General features: G+C 46.0%; 1 protein-coding gene across 7 annotated transcripts in view; it reads right to left on the bottom strand.

Moving 5' to 3' along the window:
• Positions 1–674: 674 nt before the first annotated feature.
• The window catches only part of PTPN18 (protein tyrosine phosphatase non-receptor type 18), a 49,391-nt gene continuing 22,358 nt past the window's right edge, over positions 675–27,707 (bottom strand). For 2 of the 7 annotated variants that reach the window (XR_010322345.1, XR_010322350.1), the window contains exons 6-16: positions 19,812–19,880; positions 18,666–18,728; positions 18,318–18,460; positions 17,692–17,758; positions 17,526–17,603; positions 17,333–17,422; positions 16,949–17,037; positions 16,071–16,294; positions 15,481–15,555; positions 15,058–15,254; positions 5,728–11,699 (exon numbers count right to left, since the gene is read on the bottom strand). Coding sequence is in view for 1 of the 7 variants with exons in the window: in XM_023556097.2 (XP_023411865.2) it covers positions 15,187–15,254; positions 15,481–15,555; positions 16,071–16,294; positions 16,949–17,037; positions 17,333–17,422; positions 17,526–17,603; positions 17,692–17,758; positions 18,318–18,460; positions 18,666–18,728; positions 19,812–19,880 (966 nt within the window). In the remaining 6 variants the exon portion in view is untranslated. The other 5 variants (XR_010322346.1, XR_010322348.1, XR_010322347.1 and 2 more) reach the window with 5 other exon arrangements.

Here is a 27,707-nt window from a genome sequence, read left to right as displayed (position 1 = left end):
GAACCCTGCCCCCAGAGCCCTGTCAGGTTTGAGAGGAGGAGGGTACAAGCAACAGTTAATGATGTGTACACATTTGATTCTCTCCTACGTGCTGGTGGGAGCCCTGATGGCACAGTGGTTAAGAGATACGGTCAGCAGTTTGGACCCACCAGCCAGTGCTTGGAAACTGTAAGGGGCAGTTCTCCTCTGGGCTATATGGTCGCTATGTGTCGGAATCGACTTGATGGCAACGGGTTTGGTTTTTAGTTTTTTCATGTGGTGGCAGATGGCACAGGACAAGTTTGCCTGTTCACAGTCCTTTGGGGAGTTTTTCATTTGGCTGCTTTTAACAGTCACACAGAACCCTCCCAGAGGTATTTCCTGGTGACTGCCCTTCACAGCCAGACTACCCCTGCCTCCAGAGGTAACCATTTTTTTGGTGAACTTTTCAGGCTATATTCAGAGGGTCGATTCTTAGTGAACTGGCTTGTTAAAGGTAGGCATTGCCAAATAATTCTTAAAAACAGTTACCCCAATGCTTTCCCACTGCCAGTATGAGAGTGCCGTTTCATTTATCATTACTTCTTTGTGGTTTCCTTTCCATGGATTGGCCAGGAGTATATGTAGGGTTAACTCTCTCTAGTGGTTAACTTAGCCCAAGTAATCTAACTTGGATAGCTCATTCCATATGTCAATTTTGCTAGGTCCTGCCTGGTGCATTCCTCTGCTTCTTTATTTTTTTCTGGGCCAAGGTTCCCCCTATACTTATTATACGTTTCACATCAGATTATAAATTCCTTCCTTGTCTTTCACCTCCACCTCCTCCCCATCCCCTAGACACTATGGAGACCATGTCTTGACTATGTTTCCCCAGCGACTCTCATAGCGTCTCACCCACGCTGACTTCCCTCTGCTTAAGTCTAAATACACCTGTTGGGTTTGGGAAAAATGGAAATATGGTTGAGTCTTCTGTTTAAGCTAAGTCCTGATCAAGAAGAAATTCCTTTCCCTAGAACGAACTCAAAGTGGGAATGCAAAAGCTCCACCAAAAAGTTCAGAGTCATTGTTGATATTCTGGATGTGGACTGCTTTACTTAACACCATCCACTGTACACCCGACAATGCAAAAACAAAATATCTTCTGGTAGCTGCAGAGCTGCTGATTCCAAACTCTGGAGTGGCTCTTTCACCTGCTTGAGGAAGGTCTGGGTAGAGAAAATTCAACTTTAGGCTTTTAGGCATGGCTGCTCTTTAGTGCCCTTTCTCACCAAGCTTCTTCCCTTCCTATTAAACTCAATAAATACTTACTGAACCAAAAACTCTGTACTAAACTCACGAAAAGCCCCCAAATTTCTAAGACTGGCGTTCCACTCCCCAAGAAAAGTTAAACAAGATAATGTGAAAAATTCCCATTTCTAGTACGTGAAAAAGTCTGTGAACAGGACAGGTCATAAGAATCAGCATGCTGACCTCATTAGTCATCAATTCCCAGACACACAGGCAGGCAGATCCCTCGGAGAGGTCACCCTCAAAGGCAAGGCTGCAAGGCCATCGGTTTGCTTGAGCTCTATGTGAGACAGGGAAGAGATCGACCTGGCTGAATTAAATAAGGGATACATTTCAAGGCCCTGTGTGCTCAACCAGCTATAATTAAATCTAAACCTAATACAGACCCCCATATAACTTTTACTGTTGGCACCCAAGAACTACTTGCGATTAACAAAGTAGGTGCTTAGACAAGATAAGGGGCTACATTTCAAAGCCCGGTGTGCTTGACCAGCTATAAATTACTGACAATCCTCCTGAGTTATTTTTCAAGGCTTCACCAGGTGCAGAGCATGCGCAGTAAAGATTAACGTGGACTACGAATGACCTTCCACATGAGACAAACATGAACAGGGACCCGTCGCCAGGGCTCAAACCAAGATCCAGAGGCATCACACATGCACAGCATCCCAGAATAAGTCCTGTTTGGCCTCCCGGCAGCCTTTGTGACAGACTCCACCTTGGTTCCAGCAACCTCTGCAAGGAAGTCCATCTTGAATCCTAACTGCGCGTGAATTTGATTTTTGTAATCCCTCCCCTTCTCCTGGAAATCTCCACCCATCTAATGAATAAATACAATTCCTTCGCCCCCACACCCAAAAATTTTCATAAGCCCTAGGGAATCCTTTGTCCAGTGAGAGACTAGAGGCTACTGTAGGTGGAAACCCCTCTCCCTCATGAGCCTTTTACTCCGTCCCTAATAAACCGTTGTTCGTGTGGAATCTCTGAGCCTCTCCTGGTCATTCTTCGTCAGAAGAAGGTAAGAACCTAAGCAGGGCTTAGTCCCGAGCTGACTTATGGAATCCCATTAAATCACTTTTTAAGTGCATTTTGCATTGATTATGTTTGGATACTATTCTTTGCTCTGAAAGTTTCTGAAATTGATTAGAATTCTGGCATGGCTTTGCAAACATTTATCTTTCTCAGATTTTCTTAAGGGTTCATGTCCCCTGGGCTACTTTGAGTATTCTAAAAGAATATGCCACAACCTTTTCATACTTTTAATTAAAAAAAATAATTCTAACTCAGTGGATCATTTATTATATATTAACTTTTTAAGTTTGGGCTAAATTTTCCTGTTATCAAACACTGACCGGCAAACAATACCTGATTCGTTATATTCTCACTTGACCTTCACCAAGGCTACAAAAGACCATCTTTTTGATTACCCAACTGGGCAATTACACTTACTGAGTTCAAACCCACAAACATTTATCAAACGCTCTATAGGGTCACTATGAGTCAGAATCGACTCGACAGCACCTGGTTTTTGGGCTCTGCGCAGAGCAAGATGCGTCCCTCTCACAAAAATTAAATGCAGCCACTGCCATCATGCCAGCCAGCGGGAGGTATGCAGCAAAGCTTTGTGCCTGCTGCTTTGAGAATGGGGGCAGACGGAGAGGCAAGGCTGGTGAGAGAGAAGGCTCCGCCCTTCATCAGTGAGGCAAGGTGGGAGTTGGTCTTGTGGAATAGAGGGAGACACTGACTGCAGGAAGGCTGTGAGCTGGGGACTGCCCAAGCAGTTTGGTGGGAGCACTGGCTTTCTGTGTGGTAGTAGGTGGGAGGCAGGGAGAGAGGACAGGAAAGGTGTCCAGGCAGGCCAGATTATGAAAGATCTTGGCAGCACTAGACTTCCTGAGCCTGAGTCTGCTTTTCAACAAGATCCCCTGGGGGGATATTAACATTTGAGAAGTTCTCTGGGGAGTAGTCTGGGATCCACAGGCTAAATGGAAATTCTTCAGCTTCTTTTTTTACTGCTTGAGGTCAGATACCCACCGTCCAACATTCAGCAGCAACTTTTCATCCCATGTTTCATTTCTGAAGGTAATGGGATATAAGCATGGAGGTAAGAGGAAACACCATTGAATTAAGAGTTAGGAAATTGAAACAAAAGTATTCATGACTGTTTAAAGCTGTTCTGTGCCATGAGAAAACCACAGGCCTCTCTGAGTCTCTGTTCCAAAGAACATTCCCTATTGCCCGTTAGACAAGAGTAGGCCAGGTGATGCTGTGTGGGATTAAAAACAACAAACCTAGCCACGGACAATTTTCTCTCAGGGACTTCACAATCTAGAAGGAGTAAGACAAACACAATATATATAAAAGAGAAATAGTCACAGGTCACTGAAAACAGGAAGAAGGAGTAACTCCTGCCTGCAGGAATTAGCAAGGTGTGCTCTGATACTGCCCTAATGACAAATGCTCCTTCATGAATGCTGGAAGACATGAGACTCTTGGGTCACAAACAAAGGAGCACAAGTGTCATGCGTGTGTTGGCTTCCCTGTCCCCAAGTCCCAGGCAACATTCGCTCTCAAGGCTTGAAAATAATTCTCTGATCTCTTGAGACCATATGGGCTACGGCCCCACCTTCCAGACTCTGGGTGTTGGCCAAGCCCTCTGGATGCTGGGTGGAAGCCCCTGGGCCCTGGGCTTCAGCTCCACCTTCCATGCCTACTGGGACAGCAACTCTGCTCCCTCGGCTTTGGGTGGCCCCATTCTCCTAGTCCATCTGCGGTGTGATCCCACCTCTTTGGCCCCGGCAGACACCATTCTTCTGCCCCTGGGTATGGCAGCACCACCCCTTCAGCTTTGGGCAGTGGCCCCATCCCACTGGCATTCATGAGAGGTAGCCCCACACTCTGAAACCGAGTTGACAAACATTCGACTCTTTGAAACCTTTAAGGCTGTGGCCCTACTCTTTGAGATGCAGGAGACTGTGGCCCCAGCCTTTGGAACCGAGAAGGCCCTCCTTCCCTGTATTCCTTCCGACAGTTCTGCTGAGCTCCAAGTTGCTCCAAGGGTAGTCCTTTTCTTTTCTCGGAAGACAACAGATGTAGCTGCTTTGGCCAATTTCCTGCCTGTACGATTCCAAGAAGCAGACAGCATTCTTTCCTTTGGCTCTTTCTCTGTTCCCTGCAGTCTAAGCTGATGGGTTTTCTGCTGTGGTAGTTGCTTAGATCCATCAGTTACAGGCTTAATCTCTTTAACAAAAGTTGTGTAGCCACCTCCTTGGTGAAAATTCTAGGATACATGTCCTCAGTCTACACAAAAGAATTTTCAAAATCTTTAACTTTTGTTTCCATTTTTCACCATTCATATTTAAGTCCATCACTTTCCTCTCATATTCTACTGTCTAAGAGACAAAAAAAAAAAAAAATTTTTTTTTTTTTTTTAAGAGGCAAGGAGAAAGCACGTAACCCCTTTAAGGCCTTGCTTAGAAATCTACTCAGCTAAGTATCCAAGTTGATGACTTCAAGTTCTACCTTCCATCAAACATTTGAACATAATTCAGACAAGTTCTTTGCCACCGTATAAAAAGCAACATCCTTCTTCCCTGGTCTAATTACATGTTCACTATTTTCTTTTAAAGCCTTACCAGGAGCACCTTTAACATCTGTATTTCTTGCAACATTCTGTTGCTGGTGCCATTTGTATTCTCTGATAGAGACTTTCTCTGTATCTCTCCTCACTTCCTTCAAAGCCTTCCTCTGAATGGCCCTTGATGTCCATAATTCTACCAACAGTCTCTTCAAGGCAATCTAGGCTTTTATTATTAGGTACCTTAAGACTCTTCCAGCTCTACCCATTACCCAGTTTCAAAACTGTTCCACATTTTAGGTATCTGTTAGAGCAGCACCCTATTCTTCCAGTACCAAATTCTGTCTTAGTTATCTATTGCTGCTATAACAGAAATATATAAAATGGTGGCTTTAACAAACAAATTTATTTTCTCACAGTTTAGGAGGTTAGAAGTCTGAATTCAGGGTTCCAGCTCTAGAGCAAGGCTTTCTCTTTCCGTTGGCTCTGGAGAAAGGTCCTTGTCTCTTTGAGCTTCTGCTCCTGGGCAATCTTGATGTGGCTTGGCATCTCTCTTTCCCCATCTCTGCTTGCTAGTTTGCATTAAATCTCTTTATATTGCAAATCAGATTGACTCAAGATACACTGTACACTTATCCTGCCTCATTAACAACAAAGACAACCCAATTCCAAATGGGATTATAACCATAGGCTTCCAGGTTAGGGTTTACAGTACACATTTTTGGTGGATGCAGTTCAACCCATAACAAAGAACTTGATTACAACACATCTCAATGTGGATCTCTTTGGGTTTAGCCTACCTGAAGTTTGTTGGCCTTCTTAGATGTGTAAATTCATGTCTTTTGTCAAATTTGGGACATTTTCTGCCATTATTTCTTCAAATACTCTCTGTCCCTTTTTTTTCTCTCTCTCTCCCTTCTGGGACTCCCATAATGTGTTTGTTGGTAGTGTTCCACAAGCCATTTAGACTCTGTTCACTTTTTTCTTTTTGCTTCTGGACTCAGTAATTTCAATAATCTTTTCTAGATCACGGATTCCTTCTTCTGCCAGCTCAAATCTCCTGTTGAGCCTCTTCAGTGAATTTTTCATTTCAGTTATTGTGTTTTTCAGCTTCAGTAATTCTGTTTGGTTCCTTTCACAGCGTCTATCTCTTATTGATATTCTCACTTTGTTCCTGTATTGATTTCCTGATTTCTTTTAGTTCTTTGTGTTTTCCTTTAGTTGTTTGTGCATTTTTAATGCTGTCGTTTGAAGTCTTATAGTCTATCCATCTTATCCAGGCTTCCACAGGGATTGTTTCATTTTGTTCTCTGAAATGGATCATCATTGCATATTTCTTTGTGCTCCTTGTGATTTTTTTGTTGAAACTGGGAATGTGTTGGCTCTAGAACTCAGACTCTTACCCTTCCCCAGGTTTTGAGTTTTTTTTAATTTTGAAGGTTGTAGTATTCCATTTGCTCACAGACCTCCCCTAAATATTTTTGCAATGACTGCCTGCTAGATTTGTGTGGTAATCAAGGGATTCTGTTCCCCAGCCCATGTCAACCCAGTGCTTCAAAAGTAGTTTTCTTGTACTCCAGTGGGAAGGGGACCTCTCCTTTTCTTTCCAAATTGGCTCTGTGCCGGCCCCTCTCTCAACATTTAGGCTGGTTTAAAGTATACTTAGGGATCTGCCCAAGGTGAAAGTGTAGGTCTTCTTTGGTGTTTTTGGCTCATATCTTTTCCCCTGAGCATATGTGTGGCTTTCTTAGTATCTTCTTACACAGGGGACTTTTGAAAGGGCTAATTTTTGCATGGAACTCTCACTCTGGGTTCTCCTTCAGCCTTTAGGCATTAATTGTATGCTTCAACCACACTGTTTAGCCCCAGATGGCTATATGTGCCTTCAGTCATTGCCCCCTACCACCACTACCCTGAGGCAGGTAAAACCAAGAGGAACACCCTGCCTTCAGTCTTTCAGGAGGCCCCAAGACAGATCAGAACACACACAACTATCCTCTAGTAAAGTCTGCTCTGCTCACTCCAGAATCAGGTATCAGTCCCCCTCTCTCAGAGTACAAACCACCATCTACTGCTGCTGCTGCCGGGCCAAGAAAGGTGAGGGCTGCAGAGAGTATAAAACCACAGCTTTCCTACCATTTAAAAATAGTCTTTTTCTTGATTCAGCATTCACTTAGTTGTTGCAATGCTCCAACTGCTTTTCAGAGTTCTACAAAGTTGAGTCTACTGATACATGGTTGTTTCCCTTGGTGATCCTTTGGGGGGATGAGAGTGTGGAACTGTTCACACTACAAACATTAAGGAAGTCACCTACAGATTCACTCTGGGCAATTATAATTGTAGCAACCCTATGACAGAGAAACTTTATTATCCCTATTTTAAAGACTAGATACTGAGGCAGAGAAAAATTAATAAACTTGCTCAAGATCACATAGCTATTAGAGACCAAGTCAAAGGTATGATACGTGGCCTTTCACAGATTAAAGAAACAATCCTTTGTTCACGCCAGTTATTACTAGATTACAAAAAATGGGCATGACGACATTACCTCTATTATGGGATTACTCCAGAGATTACTGAATCAGCACAAATGCACACCAAGCACCCACTCAGGGGTGGGCTATTAGTATTTATTTAATGATTTAGGACCTCATTTGCTCATGGCCATGTATTATACACCCCAAACACCAAGACCCCTATGGCTTTATATCATCATCGGCTTGGGTGTTGCCCAGATCTGAAACTGAATTTCAGATTAACAGCTGTATTCTTTGAACCTTATTCAGTAAAATGGGCACAGCTGACAATACCTACTTCCTAACAGTGTTTTGGGGGCCCTAGTGGCAAAGTGGTTACAAGTTCAGCTGTTAACCAAAAAGGTCAGCATTCAAATACACCAGCCGCTCCTTAGAAACCCTATGGGGCAGCTCTACTCTGTCCTATAGGGTCACTATGAGTCAGAATCAACTCGACGGCAATGGGTTTGGCTTGTTTTTAATATTGTTTTACAGATTAAATGAGTTAAAATATGTACAGAGCCCAGCTGTAAAAACAATACAGTGGCAACAGACCTCGTCTAACTTCACAATGGGGAGGAGAGAGAATCAAGATCATTCAGTCAAGCCAAAGGCTGACTCCTATTAAGGTGGAGGTCAAACATACCTCCACCCTCCAACCTTTTTACCAAGTCTGACACCAGCTGTCCTTCCCACAGCACTCTCTACTCAGCTGGGTTCAATAATTCACTGCAATGGCCACACAGAACTCACAAACCATACTCACAGTCATGGAGTTTTTTAAGGAAGTAAAAGGTTACAATTCAGGATTGGGAACAACTCAGGATACAGTTCTTCAGTCAGAACAGCTTCTCAGTTGTGCCTGCAGGCAGGCCTTTCTCTCAGCTCTCAGCCCATCAACCCTTTGGCCTCTCAATCTGGCCTCTGGCCTTCTCGGGTGCTCCTCCGATAAGTGCCCAAAGGCAACCCACTCTGCCAGGAAGCCTCCTGCCCAAAGGTGCTTAGCCTTCTCGTTCCATGGGTCAGCACACCCACGACAGCTGCCTCATTCTAGGGGCCAGGAAGCTCACTGTGCTGTCTTATACTGGTCTGTCTTGGTTCCTGCTGCTGTCATTTCTCTGCCACCACTTCTTATCATCTACAGCCATCTCTGGTGTTACAGCTCTCTCTGTCTCCTGGGACTAGGAGGTTCTTTGCAAAGGGACCCCAGGTCCAAAGGATGCACACTGTTCCTGGCTCCTCTGCTTCTTCATGGTAGTGAAGTCCCCTTTTTCTGCTTCTGGGATTTAATCCTGTCTTAGTTATCTAGTGCTGCTATAACAGAAATATCACAAGTGGATGGCCTCAACAAACAGAAGCTTATTTTCTCACAGTCTAGGAGGCTGGAAGTCCAAATTCAGGGTGTCAGCTCCAGAGGAAGGCTTTCTCTCTCTGTTGGCTCTGGAGGAAGGTCCTTGTCATCAATCATCCTCTGGACTAGGAGCTTCTCAGTGCAGGGACCCCTGGTTCAAAGGATACATTCTTCTTCTGGCACTACTTTCTTGGTGGGATGAAATCCCCATGTCTCTCTGCTTGCTTCTTTCTTTTATATCTCAAAAAAAGATTGGCTTAAGACACAACCTAATCTTGTAGATTGAGTCCTGCCTCATTTACATAACTGCGGATAATCCCACTTCATTAACATCGTGGAGATAGGATTTACAACACATAGGAAAATCACATCAGATGACAAAATGGTGGAAAATCACACAATACTGAGAATCATGTTCTAGCCAAGTTAACAGATATTTTGGGGGGACACGATTCAATCCATGACAGCTCCCTTTAAGCCTAGCAGGGTGGCAAAACTGGCCAGTTCCCTCATTAGGGTTCCATACTCCTTATTTGCATGGTCCCATCCCCACAAGGCTCCATGCACTTTTATTTGCATTATTTGCAAGCTGTCCAATCCCCTTGGTGAGCCACAAGCAACTTATTTGCATAGTCCCACCCAATCATTTTATGGGAATACAAAGTCCATGGCTTGAAGGGCCATATTAACTAATTCACTGCACTGCAGGCCACCCCCTGGTTCTTCTAGCCATTGGTCCTTTCATACTTGGAGGGTAACATTCTCCTTCCAATCATTTTACCAGTCCAAACCAGTCATTAACAATTAATCCTTCCGTAGGGTGTAGAGTTCTCTGGGTGAGGTTACTCAGGTTATCAGCAATTCAGGTCTGCTGTAGGTCTCCATCTGACTTGGTTAGGTTCTCCAAATGTCATCTCACCTTTACCCTTTCTGGCCTCTGATAAAATTTAACTGAGAGATGATTATTTCCTTGCTCTGAGCCTCTCTTGAGGTATCAGCATCGCAAAATCTTTAACTGACTTTAGGTTTGGCCACTGTATTCCAGTCCAGCAGTGCCTCCCCCTTAGTCCACTCTTTCCCACTTACAGGTTCTACAATTACAGATTTTACAGTCACAAATTAACCCTGTTAACAATCAATATTCACAAGTGAATTATATAATCCTATCAGCATCTTTCCCTACCCTCTCTTACCCAGACCCACCAGGAAGAGAGAAAAGAAGAAGCTATTCGGTGGGGACAGTGTTTAAATTGCTCATCCCTACCAAACCAGTACTCTGAGGAGACAAACATGTTCCTCGATCTGAAGAATCTTCTGTTCCTGTTAGATCTTTATACATCTGCATCCACAAGCAAACTCCAATCCAGAGCAAGCCATCAAATTGCAGCAATCTACACCAACTCACAGTGTGAAACATCTCTCTCTCTCTTCATTCGGTCTGGGTCTGGTCACCTCATCCCTATTCCCCAAGGGCTAGGTTAATGGACACCAGCTGTAGGCTTGGGATTCCACATACTTCCCTGCTATTAGGCCAGCTAACCCCTTCTCTCTTTCTCTCATTCCTACCCCCAATGGGCTAGGTCAACAGGTGCCACCTGTAGGCTCAGGAGTCTACACAGCTCCCTGCACTTCAGATCAGCCAGCCCCTTCTCTGTCTGTCATCCCTAGCCTCCGTGGGCCAGGTCAAGAGGTGCCAATGGAACATGTCCAAACTCAGCCCATCTGTTCACTGCTGTACATCAAGCCAGCATACCAGGCTGTCTACTAACTGGTTCCCTTTAACTTCTTGTCTTAGAAGGGGATTCTTCTGAAGGGCACTGACTTTTCCTGCCTTGATGTACCCAAGGGCAAACCGCTTGCTTGAAATTCAAAAAGCAAATTGGTCATCTTTTTTCCTCTGCACGTCTTTCTTTCAAACGCAAATATGCTCTCCCGAAGTTCTGGGTGGGTCCGCATGTCTTTTCAAATGCAAATCTCCTGGCTCCAAAAGATTCCAGGTAGGGCTCAGGTTTTGGACCTAAGACCCCAATACTCTACATGCAGGACTACTGCATTCAAAATCTATGTTTCCCTAGGGTAAATCCCAGTTCAGCTTTTAGCATATCAAGTATTGCCTGAAAGTGAAGTTACAAGCTGTCTGTGATCTATAATGCCCAATACTCATTTCCATCAAACGTTTAGTTCTCTTTATACCACTAGATAAGAGGATCCTCTGCTTCCTGCCTCTGAGGTGGCTAATTTCAAGAACAGCAGGATGGCAAAACTGACCAATCCCCTTAGTGGGCCACAATTACCCTACCACACAGCCCTGCCCAATCACTTGGGTGGGAATTACAAGACCATAGGTAGAAAGGTCACAGAAAAGCGATCCATCACACTGCAACAGTGCTCTCTACGTCTCTGCTGGGTTTGATAATTCATTGCAGCAGCCACACAGAACTCACAAACTATGCTCACAGACATGAGATTTATTTGAAAGCAACAGGCTACATTTCAGGATCAGGAACAACTCAAGGTACAGTTCTTTGGTCAGAGCAACTTCCTGGCTGTGCCCACAGGCAGGCCTCTCTCAGCTCTTGGCCCCTCAGCCCCTCGGCTTGGCCTCTGCCCTGCTATGGCAAGTGTTAAAAGCTGTTTAACTCCTTCGGGAAGTGCCTGAATGTACCTCATTTTGCCAGGAAAACTCCTGCCAGAAGGTGCTCAGCTCTCTTGCTCCATGGCTTGGCATGCGCACTGTAGCCACCTCGCTTTGTGGGCCCGGAAGCCAACTGTGCCATCTCATGCCGGTCTCCTAGTTCCTCCCGCTGCCATTTCTCTGCTGCCACTTCCTGTCATCTACAGCTGTCTCCAGTGTTACAGCTCTGTCTCCTTGGTCTAGGAGGTTCTCAGCAGTGATCCTGGATCCAAAGGACATGCTCTGCTTCTGGCTCTTCTTCTTGATGGTTGCCAGGTCCCTTTTCTCTGCTTCTGGGATTGGCTCCCTTTAAGCCTAGTGGGATTGCAAAACTGACCAATCCACCTCATCAGGGTTCCATACACCTTATATGCATAGCCCCACCCCTGCAAGGGTTCCATGCACCTTTTTTGCATTATTAGCAAGCTGTCCAATCCCCTTGGTGGGCCACAAGCACCTTGGTGGGCCACAAGCAACTTATTTGCATAGTCCCACCCAATCATTTTGTTGGGAGTCACAAAGACCATGGCTAGAAGGGCCATATTAAGTAATTCACTACAGCACACCAGCCCAGGCTCTCCTGCATACTCTGCCTTTACATGTTAACTCATTTCTCTTTGCTGTCAGGCATATTCTCAGTCAGCTAGTCACAGAGGTTTGTTCTTTTCAATTTCAGCATAACTGCTCTTCAGTCTATCCAGAATGGGCAGCTAAGAACTGCAAATAGTCCAGTTTTAAATCTAATCCTTAAAAAATCTTACCTGGATCTGTCAACTATAGTACCATAGTTTGGTCTCTGGTAGGAAATTAGACTGAGTTCATACTGGCCTCAGATCACATCCCAGGAGAAAGCTGTAAACCTCAGGCGGGAATTGTGCCTCCTCTTTCTGACATAGCCCTTCTCTCTTCTGGGCACTACTGCTTTTCCTCTTCTCATCTCCACAGTCAAATGAATTTAGTGTTTCTGGTTTTGAGGTTGGCTTATACTCTAAATGACACCTGAACTCTCCTCTCCTACCAGCAGCCCTGGAGCCTCCTTCTTACCTTTCTCTAACCGTGTCAGCTCTAACTTTCATCTGAGCCTTTGGATTCCCAATGGTGCTGGAACTTAGGCTTCCTGTTTCTGTTAAACTGGAGAATCCCTAGGTTTCTCTGCAATTCCTGATTTGTATTAGTTGAGCTGCTTTTAGTGCAGAAACCATACAGACCAAGACAACTTATAGTCCTTGCCAGGAAGTCTTGTTGAAATCAACGAAAACAAGTTTTATTTTCATTTTCTCAGCCCCAGAGGGCAAATGACTTGTTCCAGGACTGATATTGAATGCAGGGGCCCAGAGCTGACCATGGCCTAGCATATACCAAACACAGTGCAGGGCCTTGGACTAAACATTTTATATGCACTATTTCATTAAATTCTCACAATAACTGTAGGAGGTTAGACAGATGGCTGGTTGAGACCCTGGCGTGAACCCTGCACATCACAGACACAGGATGGTTTTCCAACAGCCTGGGAAGGGCACTGGATTCAAAGGACTAGCTTGAAGACTGTCTGGATGAACCTAACATTGTTGAACAGATACTGACCTGTTTGGGAAGAAGACTATATTGAGAGAGAGGCTCACAGAGCAAGACCAGTTTTGGAGCATCACACGTTAATTTGCTCTAGTCTTTCTGTCCAGCTAGAGATATGTATAGTTTGATGTTCTATCTGGATCCAGACTGTTAGTCTTTCTGGCTGGTTGGTCCATCTGTCAAGTCTGTCCGGCTACAGACTGTCTGGCTTGTTGGGTGTCTATCTGGAATTCTGTCTGACTGCTCTCTCTCTGGCTGGAGGTCTGCATGTCTGTTCAGCCCAGGGTCTGTGTGTCTGTCAGAGGGTCCTGACAAGCTTGGAATCAGTCTATCTGGGGTCCAGCTGAGTCTATGTACTTGGAAGATCATCAGTCTGTCTGGTTAGGAGTATGTCTGTCAAGTCACTCTGGAGAATGGTCTGTGTGTGGGCCCATCTGTCTGTCATGCTAGAGATCTGTCTAGATGGCTTCAGACTTGTCTGATAAGCTGGCGGTCTGTTGTGTCTGTCTGCCCAGGTCAAGGACTAGGGATTTGTCTGGTTGGGGAGTCTGACTGTCCAAAGAGGGAGGTCTGACTGGCTGGGGGTGGGGGGAGGTCTATCTGTCCGAATAGCTAGAGGTGTGCTTATCTACTCATATGGGGGGCCTGCCTGTCTATTTGCGGATCATGTCCGATCAGTTGCGGCTCCATGTCTGTCCAGAGGGGAATCCACCCGCCACTCTAGCTAGGGGTTTATCCAGCTGAGGAGTGTCCATCCAGCTAGGAGTTCATCTATCTACCAGGAGACCCACCTATCTCAGGGGCGGGAGCCACCTATTTGAAGGGCAAGGGGTTAATCTGTCTGGCTAGCAGGGAGTCTGTCTGAAGGATCTGCCAATATGCTTTCTGCCCAGTTGGGAGACAGCTGTGTCCGACTCCAGATGCTTATCTGATGCACCTCCTGTTGGGTGAGCAGCCAGATGGCTCCCCACTCTCCCCTCAGGCAGGCAGCCATCCAGATAGCAGACGGACCCTCAGATAAGCATCTGGAGCCAGACACAGCTGTCTCCCAATTGGGCAGAAAGCATATTGGCAGATCCTTCAGACAGACTCCCTGCTAGCCAGACAGATGAACCCCTTGCCCTTCAAATAGGTGGCTCCCGTGATGCACCTCCTGTTGGGTGAGCAGCCAGATGGCTCCCCACTCTCCCCTCAGGCAGGCAGCTATCCAGATAGCAGATGGACCCTCAGTTTTTTTGCCAAGGTGTGGGCTCTGTGGAATTGGTGGGGTCTATCCACCTGGCTAGTTGGGAGTCTTTCTGGATGATTCGGGTATGAGTGGTAAGGGGTCCATCTTTATGGTTGGTGTCTGTGTGGCTAGTTGAGAGACTGTTTGGTAAGTCTGTGAGTCTATTTGCTCAACTGAAGATGAGGGGTCTGTGTAGTTGAGGGTCTGTATAGCTGAGGGAATGTCTGTGTGTTTGTCCAGCTGCAAATCTATTTGTATCTGAGAGTCTGTCCGGCTAGGGCTCCTCCTGTCTGGGGAATCTGTCTGGACATCTAAGTGGGGGGGGGAGGGGGGTGTTTCTCTTTTAGGGGCACTGTCTGATAATCTCTCTGAGATGGTCTGTCAGGCTATTGGTCAGTCTCTTTCTCCAGCTGGGGGTCCATCCACCTATCTGGGTACTGCTCCTCTAATGGTCTGGCTGTCTGTTTGTCCAGGTCAGAGATCCATCTGTCTGCCACCTAGGAGTGTGTCTCTCTCTCTGGCCAGGGATCTGTTTGCCTGTCAGGAGAAGGTCAGCTTACTTGGCTGTGGTTATGCATGGCTTGGACCTGTCTGGATGGCTGCAGGTCCATCCGTCTTTCTCAGGGTCCATCCATCTCTGTGTGAACATCTGAATGACTGAACCTCAAATACTGAGAGATGGACCAAGCCATAACTGGTGATGGGAGGCCGTCTCCGGGAAACCAATCTAGCCATCTCCCCCCTCACATTGGGGACCCCAGTTGCCCAGCCCCTGGGGGTTGGGCCCATTTCTGATATTCTTTCTTGAATCTGCTCAGTGCAGCCCCATTAGCTATGCCATAATTACTGAGGCAAAGCCCCCACATTCCTCACCCTTAGAAACTTTTATTTTGATCCAGGCTCAGGGTTCCCATTCCCAACATTCTGCATAAACGAGCAATGAAAGTTGGCTGGGCACTCCAAGCAGTAACGTGGGGCAACAGGCAGGTGCAGCCACTCCACTCACACTCGGGTCCACTCGGCAGGTGGGTCCCGAGGCCCTTTTGGTCTTCCAATGCGCAGGTTGAAACCTAGGAAAGGAAAGGTGCTGTGGGTCACAAAAAACCGGGACACTTGCGGAAGCTTAGATACGGAGGCTGCCACCCCCACACCTCAATGCCCTCCTGGTTTACTGCCAGCCACACCCACAAGACTCCAGGAGCCGGAGTCCCACGCCCCCAGCACTAAACCCCAAAGTCCCGGGCTTCACTTAAAGCTGCAGAGGGTCTCTGCGACTCGAGGCTCTGCCTGGCTTACCTAGTCCACCAGTCTGAACTCCATTCGCCACATCCTCACAGGCGCCGGGCCAGGCAGGGCCTTGGATTGCAGGAGCTGAGGCAGGAGACCCCCATGAGTCAGCTCAGGCCTCACCCTGGAGTCACGAGATCCCACCACCGGGCGGAGACGTAACTTCCAGAGGCCCGCGGGAGGGGTTGAGAGATGGAGCTGGGGGCGGGGGAAAGGGCGAGCGCGGGCGGGCTCAGTAGGGAGGTGACAGGTCGGGGGTGTGGCCAGGACGAGGATATCCGCCTTTGGGCACGGCTCAGACAAAGTGGCGTCTCCAGAGAAACTGGGACCCAGTCTCCGGAGCACGGTCAGGCCTGGAGAAATTTCCGAGGTGTGGCCAGGAGTTCCCGAGATGCCCAGTGGGACGGGTGGTACTCCCTGGGGATCTGACCAGGGCAGCCCGACGTCAAGCTCCGGGGCGTTGCCAGGCCGGACTCGGGGCAAGGGGTCCTCCTCGCCGCCGGGGCCTTTCGGGCCCCCCAGTCCTCGGAGCATAGGCAGCTGGAGAAAGCAGGGGGGTGCCGACCTCCCGCGGCTCCCGCGCCAGGGCCCAGACTCACCGTGACCGGTCAGCGGCCGCCGCGCGTCTTCCGCCCGGGCCCCGACGTCAGGCGGGTCCGCCCGGGGCCGCAGGGCGCGCGGCGTCACCTGGCTGTAGAGCGGCGACTCCTCCGCCCTGCGCCCACTCGCCTCCGGCCCCGCACCCTCAGGGGCCCCGCGCTTCTGCACCACCGCGTACGCGTCCTCCATGGCGAGGGCGGGGGCCCCGGGCACCGAGATGCTCCTGCGGACGGCACAGCGAAGGCGGTGAGGGCGCGAGGGCCCCCGGGCCCGGAGGAAGTGAAACCGCAGGTTCGGAGGAGAGGAAGTGTTCAGTGTGCAAACCACTCCTTCTCGCCGGAGGCCAAGCGCAGGAAAGGAGGGTTGGACAGAAGAGGAAGGGGTCTCTGGGTTAGGGGATCTTGTTTCTGTATCCCTAACGCTCCGGGAAAGTTAGGTGGATGAATAATAATAAAAAGACCCTGGTCTTGGAGGAAAGGGCCAGCCTTGAAGCTAAATGGGGCAGAGTATTGGAGGGTGGCCATTTCTGTGTAAATGTTTGTTGAGTAGATCAATGAGGAAATGGCATCTAGTCCCAACGGCTAGGAGGATGAACTCTCTGGTGTCACGTAGGCAGCATCAGGAAATATTTGCTGAATTAATGACTGTGGTAGCAGGGAAAGGGCTAACCTCGGAATGTAGGACTAGCTTTAGAGGCAAAGGCAATGGGATCTCTGGAATAAGAGCAAGTCCCTAGAGCTCAACTCAGAGAAAGTGTCCAGAAAATATTTGGTGAAATGAACAGCAAAGAAGGGGCTAGTGTCTCAAGGATGAGGAAAGGGCTAGCCTGGGAGCATGAGAAATTGAAAGGGAAGAATAGAGGGGTGAAGCTGGGTACCTGAGTATTACACCAAGTGGGCGGGGTATTGCAGGGAGTGCAGGGGAAGTCCGGAAGGAGAGGGCATCACCACGGAGTGGGGAACGATTCTGGGGAAAGACAGGACGGAAAGAGCATGAGGCATCCAAGGACACTGGCTGGGGTGGAGGGCGGGGGGCGGGAGGGGCGCATGTGGAGTGAGCTTCACAGGGGGCAGCTTGATAAGGGAGAAAGGAGGAGGGCAAGGGTGGATGTGGCAGGGACCAGCTCCTGCTCCAAGAAGACTCCAGGGTCTAGGTGTTGTGATGGTGGAAGCATTAGATCCCTGCTCTGGGTCCTGGCATCAGAGGGTAGTGAAGGCTACTGAGTATGGACAGGAAGACAGTAGGGAAGAGACCTATTTACCTCCTTGAGTTTTTCAGAGTGGGGGCTGGCATTCTGGAGTGCTGAGCAGAACATCTGAGCCACCGTGTGGTACACAAACCTGTACTGCTCCTGGATGGGGAGGAGCATCATCAAGAAGGGAAGATGAGGCAAGGAGGGGAGGAGGGATGGAAGCCTAGCTGTGTCCTTGGGAATGAGAAGCCCGTGGCTGCACCTCCGTCTGGATAGCAGAAGGCCGCTGCTTCCGCATCTCGAGGACCACATCATAGAGGCTGAAGTTGGGTGGAATCGTCTAGGCAGAGAGATGAGACACACGTGTGGGACCAAATGCACCTGGGATGTGTATGACACATGTACACACATGTATGGGCTCATTGTACCTGAGTCAGGAGCAGCTGCCTCACATAATCCACAGTGCACAGGACACCTGTTCGCCCGCAGCCCGCACTGAGGAGCAAGAATCAGAGCAAACTCAGTCAAGGCCTACCTAATCACAGCCCCTTTTAAACGGGACATTTGGGGTTGGGGTGAGGGCCCTAATGGGGGATCCCCTGTGGGACCTCTTGATTCTGAGAATCCCCAGGTTATAATTTAAAAGGAAAAAAAAAAATTGCCTACAGTCGTTGAGCATCAACTGTGCTCGTGAGCAGCAGGCAGTGCTCAATAAATGCTAATAATTCCAGTCGATACAGTGTGAGCAAGTATGGCCTCAAGGTTTCTCAAAACAGGCACTCAAACTTGTCTACTGGCTCCAAGCCCTGCACTTCACACCCTTCACTGCCCTCTGCCTCACAAACCAAAAAAAAAAAACCTGTTGCCTTTGAGTCGATTCTGACTCATAGTGACCCTACTGGAAGGACAGAGTAGAACTGCCCTATAAAGTTTCCAAAGAGCACCTAGCAGATTCGAACTGCCAACCCTTTGGTTAGCAGCCGTAGCACCCAGCCACTACACCACCAGGGTTTCCTCTACCTCACAAGACCCACATAAAACCTGTTCCCTAAACCTGCAGTGAACACAGAGGGGCCCAGGCCCAGATCCCTGGAGGCGCCGGGCTTCCTCCACCATGGTGAGTACACAGTCAGGGTTGTTAGGGACCCCATGGTCTGGCCAGGAGATAAACTGCAGCTGGTGCACAGAACGGGATTTCTGGAACACAGGAAAAGAAGGGAAAAGAATTTTTTAAAAAGCATTTATTGAGCACCTACTACATGCCAGTTTTATGCATCTTCCATTTAAATCCCTTCAGATAATAATTGAGGAGGTGGGTACTATTGTTAATGGCCATTTTACAAACAAGGAAATAGCTTCCCCCATGTAGAAGCCCCTTCACCTCCTCTAGCCCTTTCAATACCTCCTGGAATGTGACTTGGAGGGTCCTGAGCATAATGTCTGCATTCACCTGCATCGCCTTTGTCTGAGTATATGGAACAAGTGGGAAAGGGAAGGAGAAAAGGATCACTAGGGTGCCAGAAAACACATAGAAAACAATGCATGATAGATTACAAATGACATTTTAAAAACACTTAAAAAAATACATTTACCCAAACATTCCCTATGGCTTTCAAGAAGGAAACATTTGACAGATGGAGAAAGAGGAACTATTATAAAAACCCAACCAAGCCCATTTACAGTGAAAAAGACTATTTTATTCTAGAAGGTTTCACTGAATTTATCAAGCACCAAATATATATATATAAACCCATTGCCGTTGAGTTGATTCTGACTCATGGTGGCCCTACAGGACAAAATAGAACTGCCCCATAGGGTTCACAAGGAGTGGCTGGTGGATTCGAACAGCTGACATTTTTGTTTAGCGGAATGCTTAACCACTGCACCACCAGGGCTCTTTCTCTCACTGTCTCTATATGTATGTATGTATATGGACATCAAGCTTGGTAGAGGGTCAGCGAAAAAGAGGAAGACCCTCAACGAGATGGACTGACACAGTGGCTGGCACAATGGGCTCAAGCATAAAAATGATCGTGAGGATGGTGCAGGACTGGGCAGTGTTTCGTTCTGTTGTACATAGGGTTGCTGTGAGTTGGAACCGACTCAACGGCACCTAACAACAACATATGTATGTATGTATAATATGTCTCCTCAGGGAAGAAGCTTCCCTGGGTTCTTTTGAAATGGTAAGAGAAATCATATGTCAAGAACCCAATCTCTATATCACAGAGATAACCATGATCAGACCGGGCGGTGTTTCGTTTTGTTGTACATAGGGCTGGTATAAGTCAGAACCAACTCGATAGCACCTAACAACAACAACCATGATCATACCCAAAATGAAAATACTAATGGCTCTGTATATAACGAATATTGACTGTAGGCTAACACCAGAGAGTTCCCTGCAGTACTCTCCGAGGAAGGTGGGAAAAGTTTTATTCTTCCAGACTCGGCCCAAAAGGCTTCCCACCCCTGGGAATCTTTCTTGAAACCTCCCACAGTATCTAAGATTCTGCAAAACCCTGGTTCCACCTCTGCCCCAGCCCACCAGGATGACGGAGAAGAGCCCGATCTTCAGCTGCTCTTGTTCTTGGGCCCAGTAACGCTCGCACTTTTTCTGCAAAAGGCAAGAGAGAAAGGGCAGGAGTGAGTGGAGGGGGGGTTGATTCAGAGCTCCAGCTCAACACGTCCACACTCCCACAAGACAGCCCAGGTACTGCTGAAGGAAGCACAAGCAGCTGCTCCTATAATGGAGGTCAGCTGACAGAGCTGCTCAGATTCAACATGTGCAGACTCAATAGAGACTTGAGTTCTGACCATGCAGGAGGAAGACAGTTCAGGATTCGCTCCCAACTAAAAAACTGGGCAAAATGCATGAGTCACTATTCTCAGACATTGAACAACAGGCACTGCAGGGCAGTGATCACTGAACGAGGGAAGCAAATGAGTCAAACCCTATGACTACTCCAGCTTACTACCTTTAAGGCAGTCACCAGGCTGAAACCCATGGAAAGTCCAATGAGTTGAGAAGCCAGACATCACAGCTCAGCTAAAATTTGGAAGGCAGAGTCTTGTAAAGAGAGCTGTGCACACAGACAACTCTCCAGGAATTTGCATAGAGGTTCCCTTGAATGTTTGCCAAAACACTTATCTGAGCATATATATAGTTGAAACCCCATGAAGCCAGGCAAGAATAGCTACACATGAAAGAATAACAGATAGGGACCTGTAAGATGAACATTTACTAGAGCTCAAAAAGGGACACACATCATTGAAATTCCGTGTAGTCATAGTGGCGATATCTCACTGATTACACGGAACGTGCAGCAGGGAGCCCAGAAGGTCCACACGTTAAAAGTACAGCAAATTAGCTCTAGAATGAAGGCTACTCTAGCTAATAAAATAGCTTAACAACAAACATCAAAACAAACATCCAAGTGCACCTTAACTGTCTTCCAGAAAAATACAACATTCTTCAAAAGAAGGCAAAAAATCCAATATTTATATATGTATAACTCAAAATATCAAGCACCCTGTAAAAGTACTAAGCATATAGAAAAATAGGAAGAGGTCACTGAACCACAAGCAGAATGACCATAAAACCACAACAAGGCACATCATGCTCAAATTGCTGAAAAGCAGCGATAAAGAGAAAATCTTAAAAACATCACATACAAAAAGGCAGAAGGAAGACAAGAAGTACAGATTTTTTCCCCAGAAACTATGCAAGCCACAGGACAATGCTGTGACATCCTAAAAATGCTGAAATTAAAAAAAAAAATCTTTTTTAGATAAAAAAAAAGCTGATAAAATTCACCACAAGAAAATCTGCACTATAAGAAATATTAAAAGAAGTCTTCCGCACAAGCCTCTACACAAAGGAATGAAGGTAAATATGTGACTAAATATAAAAAATAGTTTTCTCATTTTTAACAGCTTTAAAAGATAATCTAGTGTGGTCTACCAGAACATTTAAGGGAGAATTAATAGCAAACTGTCTTAGTTTTCTAGTACTGGCGTAACAGAAATACTGCAAGTGGATGGCTTTAACAAACAGAGATTTATTCTCTCACTGTTTAAAAACCTTGTTGCTGTCGAGTTGATTCTGACTCATAGCAACCCTACAGGACAGAGTAGAACTGCCCCATAGGGTTTCCAAAGAGCACCCGGTGGATTCAAACTGACAACCTTTTGGTTAAGCAGCCAAGCTCTAAACCACTGCACCACTAGGGCTCCTCTCATGGTTTAGGAGGCTAGAAGTCCAAATTCAGGGTGCTGGCTCTAGGGGAAGGCTTTCTCTCTATGTCAGCTCTGGGGGAAGGTCTGTCTCCTTTCAGCATCCGTGGGCCCAGCTTTCCTTGGAAATTTCCATATGTCCCCCTTTTTTTTTTTTTTCTTGGCATCAATCTCCTCGTGGGTCTAGGAGGTTCTCAGTGCAGGGATCTGAGGTCCGAAGGACGTGCTCTATCCTGGCTCTACCTTTTGGTGGTAGGAGGTCCCTCTGTCTCTCTCTGCTTGCTTCTCTCTTCTTTTATCTCTTGTAAGATAAAAGGTGGCACTGGGTGTTTTGGGTTAAGATAAAAGGTGATGCAGGCCACACCTCAGGGAAACTCCCCTTACATCAGATCAGGGCTGTGACCTGAGTAAGCGTGTTGTATCCTACCCTAATTCTGTCTCATTAACATAACAAATATAACCTAATCCTTTTTAACAAGACCTAATCCTATCTCCTTAATATAACAGACAGCTCACTCCCACATGAGAACATAACCACAGGCATAGAGGCTAGAATTTACAACACATCACAAAATGGAGGACAATCACACAATAGTGGGAATCATGGTCTTGCCAAGTTGACACATATTTTGAAGGGACACAATTCCACCCATGACACAAACCTTCACAAACTCTTCCAAAAACTGAAGAAGAGAGAACACTTCCCAACACATTTTAAGAGGCTGGTATTACCTTGATACCAAAACTGAAGACTTTACAAGAAAACTAAAGGCTGATGTTGCTTGTGACTATAAATAACAAAAATCTTCAACAAAATACTAGTAAACCAAATGCAGCAATGTATAAAAAGGACAAACACCTTGACAAAGCTACAGTAAACAAGACAGTGTGGTACTGGCACAAGGATAGATATATAAATCAACGGAATATAACTGAGAGTTCAGAAATAAACCCTTAAAGTTATGGTCAATTGATTTTCAACAAGAATGCCAAAACCAATTGTTATGGGTTAATTTGTGTGTTCCAAAATGATATGTTTAAGTCCTAAGGTCCCAGTACTTGTGAATGTGACCTTATTTGGAAATGATGTCTTTGCAGATGCAATTAGTTAACATAAGGTCATAGTGGAGCAGAATGGGCCCTTATCCTATATGACCGATGTCGTTGTGAAGGAGGAGAAGGGACATAGAGACAGAGACACATCATGTGAAGACAGAGGTGGAGACTGGAGTGATGTATCTACAAGGCAAGGAAGGCCAAGGGTTGCCAGCTGTCGCCAGAAGCTAAGAGAGAGACATAGAACAGATTTTCTCTCTGAGCCCTCGGGAGAAATCAACACTGCCAACACCCTGATTTAGAACGTTCAACTTCCAGAACTGTGAGAGAATAAATTTCTGTTGTTTAAAGCCACCCACTTGTGGTACTTTGTTATACCCCTAGGAAACTAACACACCCCTGAATGAAGGGTGCTCAGACCACTGGACACATACATGCAGAAGAATGAATTTGGACATCTACCTCACACCATATACAAAAATTAACTCAAAATGGATCAGAGACCCCAATGTAAGAGCTAAAACTATAATATACTTAGAAGAAAACATAAGGGTAAATCTTTATGACCTTTGGTTAGGCGATGGCTTCCGAGATACAGCACCAAATGCACAAATGGAGTACATCAAAATTAAAAACACTTGTGCTTCCAATTAAAAAAAAAAAAAACTCAAATTCCTAAAAAAAAAAAGCCAGACTTACTGGAGCAGTAGAGACTAGAGGAAACCCTGAGACTATCACCCTGAGATTCCCTTTAAATTTGGAACTCCAGCCACTCCCAGAGGTCACTTTTCAGCCAAATGACAGATAGGCTCATAAAATAAATAATATCCCCTGTGATTACTGTGCTCCTCTGAATAATCAACTAAATGAAGCCAAATGGTAAACATTTACCCTCGACCACAGATGAGACGGTAAGGGGGCGGGGGGAAGGGAAGCTAGATTAATGGAAGCAGAACCACCAGAACGGAAATAATGAGAATGCTGACACATTGTGAAAAATATAACCCATCTGCTGTGTAAACTTTCACCAAAAACACAATAAAATATTAAAAAAAACAAAAAACACTTGTGCTTCAAAGGATAGCATTAAGAAAGTGAAAAGCCCACAAACTGGGAAAAAATTAATTACAAATCATATATTCTGTCCTATAGGGTCACTATGCGTTGGAATCGACTCGATGGCACTGGGTTGGTTGTTGGTTTATGTCTAATAAGGGACTTGTAACCAAAATATATGGAGCCCTGGCGGTGCAATGGTTAGGTGCTCAGCTGCTAACCTAAAGGTTGAGGTTTCAACCCACCAGCTGCTCCATAGGAGAAAGATGTGGCAATCTGCTTCCGTAAAGATTTATAGCCTTGGGAACTCTGTGGGGCAGTTCTACTCTGTTTTTTGGGGTCACTATGAGTCAAATTGACTTGAAGGCAATGTGTTTGGTTTTTCCTTACCCAGAATATAAGTAGCCCTGGTGGTGCAGTGGTTAAGCACTTGGCTGCTAACAGAAAGGTCGGTGGATAAAACTCACCAGCCAGTTTGTGTGAGAAAGATGTGGCAATTGGCTTCCATAAAGATTACAGCCTTGGAAACATAAGGAGCAGTTCTATTATGTCCTTTAGGGTCAATATGAGTTAGAATCGATTCGATGGCAAAGGGTTTTGTTGTGGGTTTCTTTTCACCCAGAATATAGGAGTCCCTGGGTGATGCAAAGAGTGAAGCACTCGGCTGCTAACTGAAATGTTGGTGACTTCAGTCCACCCAGAGGTGCCTCAGAAGAAAGGCCTGGTGACCTACTTCTGCAAAATCAGCCATTAAAAACCCTATGGCGGGTCACTCCACCGGGCAGAGAACCACGGCCAGCTGTGGTGCTTGCTGAGGGCACAAGGAATATAGAGTGGGCGGTGGAAGAAGGTAGTTCTAAACACCAGTTATGACCACGTGACCAGTTGCAGAAACAAGGACTGTAATTGTTATGAGTATTTCTGCTTTGTATGTGTGCATCAAATATTTTTGTTTTCTTCACTTATAAAATACAAGACGTAGAGAGGGGGCCAAGATGGCTGACTAGGTAGACGCTACCTCGGATCCCTCTTGCAACAAAGACTTGGAAAAACAAGTGAATCGATCACATACATGACAATCTACGTACCCTGAACAACAAACACAGATTTAAAGAGTTGACCTGAGTGACAGAGACGGAGGACAAACAACTACCGGGAAGCAACGATTGTTTTTGGAGCCTGGAGCCAGCATCCCAGTCAGGTAACCTTGGCGCCAGGCTTAGGATTGGGCGCAGGGGAGCTGAACACAACATCTTGTGATGGTGCAACACGGGATGCAGCCCTACCCCCCTGAAATGACCCCGGGAGGGGGCCCTGCAGGTCTGCGTGGGCGGCGCGGCGGCAGGGCTGCCGGGGGAAGAAGTCGCCGGGAGGCAGTGACTGGTTTTGGAGCCGGGAGTGCAGCGTCCCAGCCGGGGAACCTTGACGCTGGGCTTTGGACTGGCAGCGGAGGAACTGACCGCAGCTTCTGCGGACCAGACCCTCGGGGGCAATCTCTACCCAGCCAGCACACATAGGCGACATGCCCCTCGGGAATCTCAGATAAAATAGTCATCCCAAGCAAGATAAGCAATTTTGGCTATATCCCGGGGTGCTACTCTTTCCTGTTTTTCTGAACCCTCCCCTCCCCTTCCCAGGAGGCTTCATTAACATTGGAATTTCCTGAGCCAGAGGGAGAATGGCTCCGGCTCTGCGGCTTTTCTTTTCCCTTTTTTTTTTTTTTTTTTTGGTCTTTTCCTAACCCATTCTTCCCGCCTGAGAGAAGCAACCACAAAAAACCCAGAGACCAAAAATCCTTCCCTGATTGGACTAAAAACACAGAACCAGCTCCAGCCAAGCATATATGATCTATACCTCGGGCTTTCATCCCTACAGGGAACAAGGTGGCTATTATAATGCAAAGGCATTTCTGATAGGGATCTGACTGCATTTTTTTTAGCGGATTTACTGGAAAAACAAGTTTCCCAGGTCTGATATCTCTGCTTATTCAACAGACTCCTAACTGACCCACAACAGGGAACTGAGGGCTGAGGCTCCCCCCAGACCACCTAGCCTCCTGCCTTAGGGGTCTAAGAAGGGTGACACCTACCAATCTTTAGAGGTACTTGCATTGGGGGCCTAAGGTACAGCCACAGAGCCCCCCCACCAAGGTGCTTTAGGAATAGAGACACACCTACCTCACTGACACTTGGGGTAAGCCTGTCAGGATCCTGCCCCCCCTAGAGTGTGAACCCCAGCTGCTAATAGAATCCGGTGCACACAACTATCACCACTACTTCTCAAGGTGGATAGGTGTTAGGGTGCAGCACACACTTGATGACCCAAAATCAGATTCTACACAAGAATAGAGAATAGACTCAGGCATATATATCTGGCAACAGCCCAAACCAGCTGGTAATAGGCCATAAGTAAGTCATGGGCTACAACAATCAAGACAGCACAATCTAGTAACCCATCCAGGTATATTGAAAGAAAACAAAACAAGATAAGACTCAGTGAGCAAATATAGAATAAATCACTACAATATCTTAGTGATGGCTCGGAGACAGCAGTCGATTTCAAACCACATAAAGAAGCAGACCATGACAGCTTCTACAACCCCCCAAACAAAAGAATCAAAATCTTTCCCAAATGAAGATACAATCCTGGAATTATCAGATACAGAACATAAAAAACTAATTTACAGAATGCTTCAAGACATCAGGGATGACCTCAGAAATGAAATAAGGCAAACTGCAGAAAAAGCCAAGGAACACACTGATAAAACAGTTGAAGAACTCAAAAAGATTATTCAAGAACATAGTGGAAAAATTAATAAGTTGCAAGAATCCATAGAGAGACAGCATGCAGAAATCCAAAAGATTAACAATAAAATTACAGAATTAGACAACGCAATAGGAAGTCAGAGGAGCAGACTCGAGCAATTAGAATGCAGAGTGGGAAATCTGGAGGACCGGGGAATTAACACCAACATAGCTGAAAAAAAATCAGATAAAAGAATTAAAAAAAATGAAGAAACCCTAAGAATCATGTGGGACTCTATCAAGAAGGATAACTTGCATGTGATTGGAGTTCCAGAATAGGGAGGGAGGACAGAAAACACAGAGAGAATAGTTGAAGATCTGCTGACACAAAACTTCCCTGCCATCATGAAAGACGAAAGGATATCTATCCAAGATGCTCATCGAACCCCATTTAAGATTGATCCAAAAAGAAAAACACCAAGACATATTATCATCAAACTTGCCAAAACCAAAGATAAAGAGAAAATTTTAAAAGCAGCCAGGGAGAAAAGAAAGGTCTCCTTCAAGGGAGAATCAATAAGAATAAGTTCAGACTACTCAGCAGAAACCATGCAGGCGAGAAGGCAATGGGATGACATATACAGAGCACTGAAGGAGAAAAACTGCCAGCCAAGGATCATATATCCAGCAAAACTCTCTCTCAAATATGAAGGCAAAATTAAGATATTTACAGATAAACACAAGCTTAGAGAATTTGCAAAAACCAAACCAAAGCTACAACAAATACTAAAGGAAATTGTTTGGTCAGAAAACCAATAATATCCGATACCAGCACAACACAAGGTCACAGAACAGAACATACTGATATCAACTCAAATAGGGAAATCGCAAAAACAAATTAAGATTAATTAAAAGAAAAAAAAAATGCTCAAAACAGGGAATCATTGAAGTCAATATGTAAAAGATCACAATAATCAAAAAGAGGGACTAAATAGAGGAGGCATAGAACTGCCATATGGAGAGGGATGCAAGGCGATATAGGACAACACAAGTCAGGTTTTTACTTAGAAAAATAGGGGTAAATATTAAGGTAACCACAAAGAGGTATAACAACTCCATAACTCAAAATAAAAACCAAGAAAAACGTAACAACTCAGCAAACACCAAGTCAAATACTATGAAAATGAGGATCTCACAATTTACAAAGAAAAACGTCTCAGCACAAAACAGTAAGTGGAAAAATGAAATTGTCAACAACACACATAAAAAGGCATCAAAATGACAACACTAAACACTTATCTATAATTACGCTGAATGTAAATGGACTAAATGCACCAATAAAGAGACAGAGA

This window comes from Loxodonta africana, chromosome 6 (assembly GCF_030014295.1).
Source record: "Loxodonta africana isolate mLoxAfr1 chromosome 6, mLoxAfr1.hap2, whole genome shotgun sequence".
Taxonomy (NCBI): domain Eukaryota; kingdom Metazoa; phylum Chordata; class Mammalia; order Proboscidea; family Elephantidae; genus Loxodonta; species Loxodonta africana.
This window is presented reverse-complemented; position numbering and strand designations above follow the sequence as displayed.